This window comes from Barbus barbus (assembly GCF_936440315.1).
Source record: "Barbus barbus genome assembly, chromosome: 9".
Classification (NCBI taxonomy): domain Eukaryota; kingdom Metazoa; phylum Chordata; class Actinopteri; order Cypriniformes; family Cyprinidae; genus Barbus; species Barbus barbus.
In genome coordinates this window covers 18,493,500-18,503,886 of record NC_136737.1, presented here as the reverse complement: position 1 = coordinate 18,503,886, position 10,387 = coordinate 18,493,500, and the positions used below count along the sequence as shown (strand labels likewise).

The window sequence follows — 10,387 nt, the reverse complement described above, 5'->3', positions numbered from 1 at the left end:
CCATGGAATTTTTAATGGGGGACCCCCTCGAAACGCAATCATCCTAGTTTTGGGCTAGTTCTGAGTAGCAATTGGGTGGATTTTGTTGTTAAAACCTGGCAACCCTGAGAAAAGCAAGTTGGTGAAAAATTCTCAAAATAATCTTTTTGACATATCGGTAACAATATAAACTATTATTTTTGCCTTTATTAAAATCAGCAAATATGAGGAGAAGACAAGGAGGCGGACATTTAGAAAATAATATAATATGAATATAATAACAAATAATACTTTAGGGGCGGACGAGATTATATAAGAGATTATATAACTGTATAGAGATCGTATAAAGCTTTTTCAGGAAAGTATTGATCAAAACTATGTATCAAATATACTACAACTATATAGGGTTAAAATATAAGTAACCTCAAAATAGTTTCATTAGCATTACTATCATAAACAGTTGAGATACAAAAGAAATCTAATTTGATACGGCGTTGGTTCCAGAGGGTTGATCACCATGATCTAATGTAAGAACGCTGATCATGTCTTGGCTGATCTTACAGCAACATTAAATACAAAATCGATGAGCCTCACGGAAGCAGAAACCAATTAGTAACACATCCCATTCAGGCCTGTTGCTCGGTTACGCACCCTCTCCGCATGTTAATGTGGCTCCTCATCTACCTGTTCCTCACACAAGAGCTCTTGTGGGTAAAACAGAAAGGAGATGAGAAGGTGCTGCTGACAGCAAATTTGTACATCAAAACACATTAGCGTAAGAGGTCGCTTCACATTCGAGAGGGTGAGAGGATGTTTAAAAGGAGAGAAATATGAAATGGTAGGGTTTGTTTGCTCACAGTTTTTTTTGAGGAACCTCAAAGGAACTCCCCGAGGAGGTCCTGGTTTCCATAGCGAGCAAAGAACACGAGATGTTCTGGAGCAGCAGGAGTTTTATTAACCCTGAGGATTATGTCCCCTTGGCATCTATAAAGCTCTGAAATATTCAGCTTGAAATGTTTATAAGATCCAAAATCCTCCGCTCTTTTAGTCTACCATGGAAAAATTTGCTTAATTGAAGAATGTGGAAAAATAGGGCCAAAGTTAGAGTTAAAGTTTTGGGATTTAGTTGCATGTTTAGTACCATCAAATTTATTTACATTTAGCACTTTTAAATGAAATTGTCAAATGCAATATTCTAATGCAAAAAAATATTATTTAATACTAAATAATCCAATTTATTAACAATTTTAAAGAGTCTAAATCTATTTCCAGTACAACTAGAAGGAAAAAAAATTGTCTCTGAAGTTGAAAAGGTGAACTGCTGGTTTGATTAAATCTTGCAAAATTTACAAAGCCCCCATTTTGAAGGATTTATTGGCCTTTTGGAGGCGGAATACTTAAAAAACTAGATAGATAGATAGATAGATAGATAGATAGATAGATAGATCAACAGGTCAATTTTAAAATACAAAAAATAATATCTACTGTAATTGTTCAAACATTAAGAATGTAGTGTACACATAAATTCATATTAAAATGTAAAATTTAGTGATTGTAGTGTTTTTTTTTTCATCTAGATGAATTGGCCATAGCCTTAAACAATGTAATGTGGTGCGTCCATGATTTATATTAAAATTAAATAATTTCCTTAACATGCTTAACATTTAAAAAAAATGTTCTCAGTAATTAAAGTGTTTAGAAACAAAGTATTTGCATTTAATTTGAGTTTTTGTAACCTGCAAATTGCCTAAAACTGATAAAAATGTTTTAAAAATACCATTCACTTACTGTAGCAGTTATTCATATTTCAACCAAAAATATTGTTTTTTTTTATTTTAATACAGTTATTGTTATAATTGGTCACACCACATGATGAGTGGTCACTCCAAATGACAAAAATGTAAAGCATTTTGAGTACCCAGAAAAGCGCTATATAAATGTAACGGATTAAAAAGACCTCATATCATTAAACATCTATTTAAAGACACATGTGTGAAAAGTGCAGCACGTGGCATTAACTGCAGGCATTTCTTTAGCCCCAGGTATTTCTGTACTTTGGCCAATATTGGCTGCTCAATTGACACTTGAAAAACAAACCAGACAGGAGAGTAAATTAACGTCAGTGGACTTGAACTTGAAAAATGTTGTGTATTGACATCTTCTCACGGTTGAATACCTTGAATACCAAGATACCTTCTGATGTTCATTCATGTTTATATCGTGCTATGACTAGTAAAGCTGAAGAGATGATCGGTTCATGTGTCGCTTGAACTGAGGCACTCTGCAATCTGTCACAATATGTTAAAGAGCCACAAAACAGTATTTGTTTGAATTTCTTTTAAAAAATGACAAAATTTGAACACTGAGACTTTGTTTCATACTAAAAGTAACCAGCTCTGTCTTGTTTGTCAGTGTCCTCTTTGTTCCGTGATGTATTTTTCAATGCGTGAGAACATGAAGCCTGTCATAAAAGTGCCATGGTTTGTTGGACGTAGCAACAGTAACTAAGGGGGGTTGGGTCTTTGCAAAAGGTCAATTTAGAGTAGGGGAAGGTTGCTGGCTCAGGTTACAACATGACCATCTTATAGTAGAAAATGACATCTGGAGTTTTTGCTAGACTGCAGGGTCAGAATTAACATGCTGCCTATGATGAGTGTTTATTTTACTTTGCTTGGCAGTATAATCTGGTAGAACAGATTAAAATATGTATTAAAAATAAATAATAAATGATTAATAAATGCATAATTACCAAACTAAAATTACATGCTCTGAATTATTTTTTATTATTTTTGCATTTCTTTCTCATATTGTACAAAGATTAAACATAAGCAGTCTGAAATGAACCAAATTGCATAAAAATATATTCCAAATAAAGTATTTTCTGTATATAAACCATCAATTGAATATAAAAGCAAAAAGAAAAAAAAAACCTGCCAATCTGGGACATACTGTATATCTATAATGGAAAACACCACATGATATTTGGTCGCACCATATGATAAATTCAGTCAAAATTTACAAGCACAGAACTGGTCACCTAAACAAAACAAGCTAGTTTCCCACAAAAGGTCACTATGAAATGTATAATGAAAATAAATAATTGTAAAAACAACTTATTATTCATTGTTTTTGTGAGGTCATACCACATGATATCCAAATGTGGTAACAACATACAGCTGTTAAAAAGATTATTTTTTTCCAAATTTGAAAGAGACTTACAAACCTGCCTGATGCTTCCATGTGTCCTTGGCAAATTGGTATATGATGCAAAGTCTTATCTTTGAATTGATTTCAACATAAAAGTCCCAAAATGGTAGTTTCTTGATGGTCGCACCACATAATATTTCACAAAATGGAAATCATCGGACAAAGTTTGTTTGTATATTATGACAGAAATATAAATACAAATGCTTTGCAATTTTGTACAGTATTATAAAACACTTTGGAAATCATGCCAAATAGTGCAGAAAAGATAATCTGAATTAATTTAGGGTAATTTCAAAGATGTTTACAACAAAAAGCTATGGCCGGACGGTCGCACCACATGATATTTTGACAGAAAAATTACAAATAACTAGTATTTTTTGAAAAGTTAGAGTTCATACATAGGAGAGGCCCTATATATATATTGCATCTTTTTTATGCATGTAAACCAATTTTTAACTGAAAAAATGCAATCGGACAGAAAATGTAGGCATCACGTCATTGACCCAGATAGGTTAAACTGATATGACAGACAGATATGTCAGGCTGATATGATAGTTGGCTTTTACAGAAATGAAACCACCTTGGCACATTTTTGTGTGTGTGTTGTCCTATTCCCCTGCTCTCTCTCCCCCACTGCTGGCTGTTGGAGCAGCTGTCAAAGTGGACAGGAAGGACTAAAGGGCATGGACCTGTTTGAGCTCATTTATAACAAGATGCAACCTCAGGCAGTTAGAGTCCCGGTGTCCTCTGTCTTTAAACACTTCCTCATTACTTCACTTCCTGTACAAGTCAATAACTTCTGAATGAATAACTGAAATGTGGCATGCCACACTTAAAGGAATGAGAGGCTATACTATATTGTATAATATGTGGTGCACAGTATTAGCACACATCATGTAACTTACAGCTTTTATGTTACTACATAATCAAAATATTGAAGGACTCATTGAAACATTATTTTATTAAGCCAATTCTGCTAAAAATGGTCACCCTTGACATTTAAAGTTAGTTTAATCTTTGTGTTGTATTAAAGTGGTCTTGACCAATTAGCATCTAGAATCTGTCCATTTTAAAATGTACAAACACATATTGACTCTATATATCCTAATTCTGTGATATAAAACCTATTACAATTATGCACTAATACATGTTAGTATGTAGCTAAGCTAACAATGTGGTACTCTAAACGTAACAATGCAAAGCACACAACAATATTGTGTAATGTCTCTCTTAGTTTTTTCTGTCTGCCAAAGTCATTTGTTTTTCACTGAACTCTGGCATGCATAATGCATTGTGGGATTTTTTAGAATTTGAGGTACAGTAACTTAGAAAGAAACATAATATTCCTTTTGCAATCTTAATTTCCTCAAATGCTGTATAGTTAGGCAGCATGCTTGGTTTTGGAACATATCAGCTAGTATGTAGCATTTTATTTTTGAAGTCTCACTCTTCTTTGAGGACCATTTAAATGTGAAGTGGGCTTTGAGCTGGATTGAATTGTTCAGCCACAATAAACCATTCCAGCTTCTCTGTAAGACCCACATACTCCTTCCTGAGCCATTTCCTCCCTCTTGGAGGACTGTCAGAATGGCAGGAACTCACTATTTTGTTTTCTTCCCTAAATCATTTTTGTATTGACTTCCTTACACACACAAACACACGTGCGTTCTCCTCAGACAGACTGGATTCAGTCAGCTTAAAGCCTTTGTGTGTGTGCTGTAAGGCACATTGTGTGAGAACTGAGACTTTGTAAAGCGTCATCTAAAAATAATGTCAGAAATGACAAAACTAATTAACATTATGAACATCAGGCCTTAGTAATTATGGTGAAAGTAACATTTTTTTAACACAAAGTGAGCATCAAGTAATTTTCTTCTGTTGTTGTTTTTGATGTTGTTTCATGGATACAACAGTCTTTAATTTTAAACTGATGCCGATTAATGTGGCTGAATTTCCTCATGTAGTAAATAAATTGATGTTCACTTGTGGGAAGAATGCTATTTTTTGTTAACTTCTGCAATCCTGACATCTAATGGTAGAAAAGTAACACTACAGTTTTGGCAGTCAACAATTACTGAGTAAACATTTAGATTCTATAATAATTCGCCAAAAAATAAAGAAAATTCTTCAGAATATTATAATTATTCATAGTTTAATATATATCAGTGTGTATATGATTCCTTCCCCCACCCCCCACACCACACCCACAGAATAATACCAGGAACAACGACAACAATAAACAACTTGAAATAAATAACATAGCATTCAGTTTTAGTAAATTTTAGTTTTATAATCACAACTACATCTCTTTAATTACTTCATGACCTGTTTTCAGTGATCTGCTGACAATAGTACAACTGTAGCTACAAGTATACACACACACACACACATTTTTACAAGATTATTTTAAATGAAGTTCCAAACGAAATTAAGGTTCGGGAGGAGCCTAATCATTCAGTCCTGTCAATCATCATTATGAGCCGCATTCAGTGCATCGTCCCAACGTCAATTCTTCCAGCATCCCTCCCTCCACCTCCCAATCTCCTCCTCTATTTCTGATATTCTCCCTCTATGTAGTAACAAAATGGAGAGGTTGAACTCGGAGCTCAAGCTGAGCCTCGGGTTCGAGCCTCCATTGAGGACAGCAAGCCAAGTTCATTTACCATTAACCATCAGGACTGGATGGGCAGGCGAACTCCTGAAAGATATTGTTATACATATATTTTTCACTAGGTGTCAGCAGACTCACATTTTATTTATTTATTTTATTTATAATTATTGTTATTTTATTTATTTTTTACAATATATTGAGTCTAATGGGTTAAAATGTCTCACCATAATACTAATTTAAACATTTTAATAAATGTTACATGTCAAAATAAATACATGTCACAATTGAATTTTTAAAATCATAATTACAATCCTAAGAACCTGAAACTAATATAAGATAATATTAGTCATTTTATACAATACAAACTAGTATTAGTTCTATAAAAAATACAAATATTAAAATATATATATATATATATTAGTTTAAATATATAAAAGCTTAAGCATTAAACAGTTATATATATATATATATATATATATATATATATATATATATATATATATATATATATATATATATATATATATATATATATATATATATATATGTATGTACATGGGGTGGCTTTGCATGCGGTGTTGTGAAGTGACTTTATGAACTGGCATCTCCATGCTTCTGCTTCCCTGTGTGGGAGGAGTTCACACAGATTTGTATTCCTCATGCACACGCACAGACAGCAGCAGCAGCGCTTCAGTGTGAGGCAGAGCACAGCGGGGAAACCTCCATCTACTCTCACTGTCAGCTTGTTTTTATCACCACTGAGGAAACGCCTCGCTCCCTGAGCTTACTGTCTGGGATTTATGCTGCGTGGGGAAGAAATCTGATCATAAACATACAGAGGAGATAAACGAAGGTCTGCGGTCTGCAGCACAACATATCATCTGAAAACAGAAGGAGAACCCAACGCCCTCCCAGACCGACCATGCATACCTGCCTGGGTTGATGTGCAATGGAGATCAAGGATACTTTGATGGGTTTGCATGGATGAGCATGGACCGTTGACACATTGAGGTGCCTGTCCTGTGCATGTTTTATGGATCGCTTTATGGGATCATAACCTGGTGGTTTTTCCTGCAATCCCAAAGTCATCAAGTTATAAGCTAAATAACCAATGAATCGGGAGCCTGGAAGCTTCAAGCTGGTCTTCAGATACTTGTAGAGGCAAGGTTGCTATGTGATTTATTGATTGTTATACATTCATCATAAGATGGGGAACGGTTTCTCCAACATTGCTGCATTCCAGTCCCTGCACATTGTGATGCTCGGCTTGGATTCGGCCGGTAAAACCACTGTACTGTATCGGTTAAAGTTCAACGAATTTGTCAATACCGTTCCAACCATTGGCTTCAACACTGAGAAAATAAAACTCAGCAACGGCACTGCCAAAGGCATCAGCTGTCACTTCTGGGACGTTGGCGGGCAGGAGAAGTTAAGACCCTTGTGGAAATCCTACAGCCGCTGTACGGACGGTATTATTTATGTGGTGGACTCTGTAGATGTCGACCGACTTGAGGAAGCCAAGACGGAGCTGCATAAAGTCACCAAATTCGCAGAGAACCAAGGAACTCCTCTGCTGGTGATCGCCAACAAGCAGGACCTCCCTAAATCCCTGACGGTCACCGAGATCGAGAAACACCTGGCCCTCCATGAACTGAGTCCCTCCAACACGTACCACGTCCAACCAGCCTGCGCCATCATTGGCGAGGGTCTCCATGAAGGAATGGACAAACTATATGAGATGATTGTCAAACGAAGGAAATCTCTTAAACAGAAGAAGAAACGATAGACAGTTACAGATTTGTAGAGACTTTAAAGGGATAGCTCACCCAAAAAATACAACTCTGTCATAATTTACTCATCATGTTGTTTCAAACCTGTATACTTTACGTTCTTCTGTTTATGTCTATACATTGAAAGTCAATGAAGTCAATGGGGTCCCCCCCCCCCGGGCCCCCCCCCCCCCCAAAAAACAGACATTTTTCAAAAATATCTCCTTTTTGTGTCTTGTAGAAAAAAGAATGTTGTACAGGTTTGGGATAACATGAAGGTGAGTAAATGATGACAGAATTGTCATTTTTGGGTAAACTAAATGTTGCCATTAAAAGACATGATGGGTTTTGCCTTGGTGTGCAGGATTTGGTAAGACTTTACAGTAACTTTCAATAATATCAAAATGCTCAACAGACCATTAATTAATGTGCATTCATAGTGTCTGAAACATTCATAAATATTCATATTTGAATCTTTATGAACTCTTGATCTGTTCAAGGTGATAGCTTAAATACAAAGACTAAATAAAGGATAAAGAGTAATATTAGCTTTTTTGCAACATAGCAACATGGCTCAAGCAATGGCGTGAGTTTGGGGGCGGGGTTCTCTGCTTGTCCAACTGATGGCAGATAAGTTTGGGAGACCTGTTGGAAAACAAACATTATTTTTGCGATTCGGTGCTGCTTGTTGCGCAGAAATTACACACTTTAAGCATGTTTCTTATTGAAGTTATTATTGAAAGTTACTATTAAGTGTTACTCTAGATAAAAAAAAGTGCTAAATAATATACTTGCATATAGAACCAAAAACGTAAATAGCTAAAAAAATGTAGAACTAGTCAATAATTTAAAATGCATTAAGGTAAGAGAAAAAAAAAATGGGCCGGACCCATGTTGCTGCTTGATAAATATCAATAATAATCGCTAGCCTGTGCTTTTAAGAAACCCTATAAAAAGAGTACTTTTGTTATGAAATCATTCCTTAAACTGAATGCCCACAAGCACCTGTATATGAATTTAAATGATGAAATGATTATTTTGTACATTTATTATGCTCTTCCTGCGCATTTAACCATAAAATTACTGCTGCACCAGCTTTCCTTTTTTTCTGTCTCTTTCTTTTTAAAATTCAGTGCCCAACAGGCCTCGACCATGACCTATGGATTTTTTTTTTCTCACATTTTGGACTTTCTCACAATTTAGCGTTCTGACAAAAAAGTCAAAATTGCGAGATGTAAACAGAATTCCGAGATAAAAACTCAGAATTCTGAGAAAAAAAAGTCAAAATTGCGAGATGCAAACTCAGAATTGTGAGATGTAAATTTTAATTTGATTAAATGCTACCTTCAGCTACAATCAGAGGTTGTTGTATTATGAAACCATGTAGTGAAATGAAGACTGTTTATGCACATGATGCCAAAAATATTCAAAATAAATTATACTGAAATATACATAACACGTGTCGCGTTTTGTTGGTGTGCAACCTGACCTAAACACTTCAGAAAAGTCTGCATTCAGCATTATCATGGGCGACGAGCCCTGTTTCCTGTAATTACGGGAAGTCGTGGCCTAATGGTTAGAGAGTCGGACTCGTAATCGAAAGGTTGCGAGTTCGAGCCCCCGGCCGGCAGGGATTGTAGGTGGGGGGAGGGAATGTCCAGCGCTCTCTCCACCCTCAATACCACGACTGAGGTGCCCTTGAGCAAGGCACCGAACCCCCAATTGCTCCCCGGGCGCTGCAGCATGTGTGTTCACGGTGTGTGTTCACGGTGTGTGTGTGCATTTGTTCACTACTCACTGCTGTGTGTGTGCACTTGGATGGGTTAAACGCAGAGCAAAACAATACGTCACGACTTTACTTTAAAGTTGCCATTTGGTACAACAGCCATCACCCATAATTCTACATGATTTCACAGCGCTGGACGACGTAAATTCCTTTGATTTAGCTCCAGGCTGGCTGAGGCCCACACGTGCTTGCGTTTGAGCGTGGCACACTCTCGGGACCGGGATAATGACCTTTTAGTGCTCAGCGAGATTGAAAATGGATATTAATAGGAGAATTCACCCATTGTGTAATTAGAATAAGCCACAGTGGGCCGGAGAAATCCCTCTGATGGGGGTGTGACTGGGGCCTAGAGGCACGCAACACAACACCTGCTGGGTGGGCATAAACAGATGTAAACACATACACATGGAAACAAAAATGTACTTTTAGCAGGCTGTACTGTGGTTTAATGCGAATTAGCTTTATTTTTTAAAAGTTTTAAAGACAATTTTGCATGCAAGATGAGTCATGCTACACTGTGGTGCTGTTTAAAGAAATCACTTGCTCTTAAAAAAACTAAAAAACAAAACACTTTTAATCTTAAAAAGGCCTCCTGTGTAATTTGGCAAAAAGGAAAACGCAAAACATTCACAGAAATAAATTAAACATTAAAAATGTTTTAAATATTTTTGAAAGAAGTGCTTATGCTCACCCAGGCTGTAATAATTTGAACAAAAACACAATAAAAACAGTAATAATTTTAAATATTATACAAATTTTAAAAGAACTGTTTTCTATTTTAATATCTACTGTATATTAAAATGTAAATTATTCCTGTAATTTAGTGCTTAATTATTAATAATGTTTTTTATAAAACAGTTTTTACTGCCTAATATTTTTTCTGGAAACATGATACTTACTTGTTTGCTTTTAAAATATTATTACATATTAAAATAACTGTTTACTATTTTAATATATTCTAAAATGTAAATTATTCCTGTAATTTGGTGCTTAGTTATTAATAATGGTTGTTATAAAACAGTTTTTACTGCATAC

General features: G+C 35.5%; 1 protein-coding gene across 1 annotated transcript; it reads left to right on the top strand.

Annotated features, from left to right (window-relative positions):
* Positions 1-6,495: 6,495 nt before the first annotated feature.
* LOC306875300 (ADP-ribosylation factor-like protein 4C) lies at positions 6,496-8,661 on the top strand. The gene has a single exon (XM_079425768.1). It carries the CDS (start codon positions 7,005-7,007, stop codon positions 7,581-7,583), a length of 579 nt encoding a protein of 192 aa, XP_079281894.1. The 5' UTR covers positions 6,496-7,004; the 3' UTR covers positions 7,584-8,661.
* Positions 8,662-10,387: the final 1,726 nt, after the last annotated feature.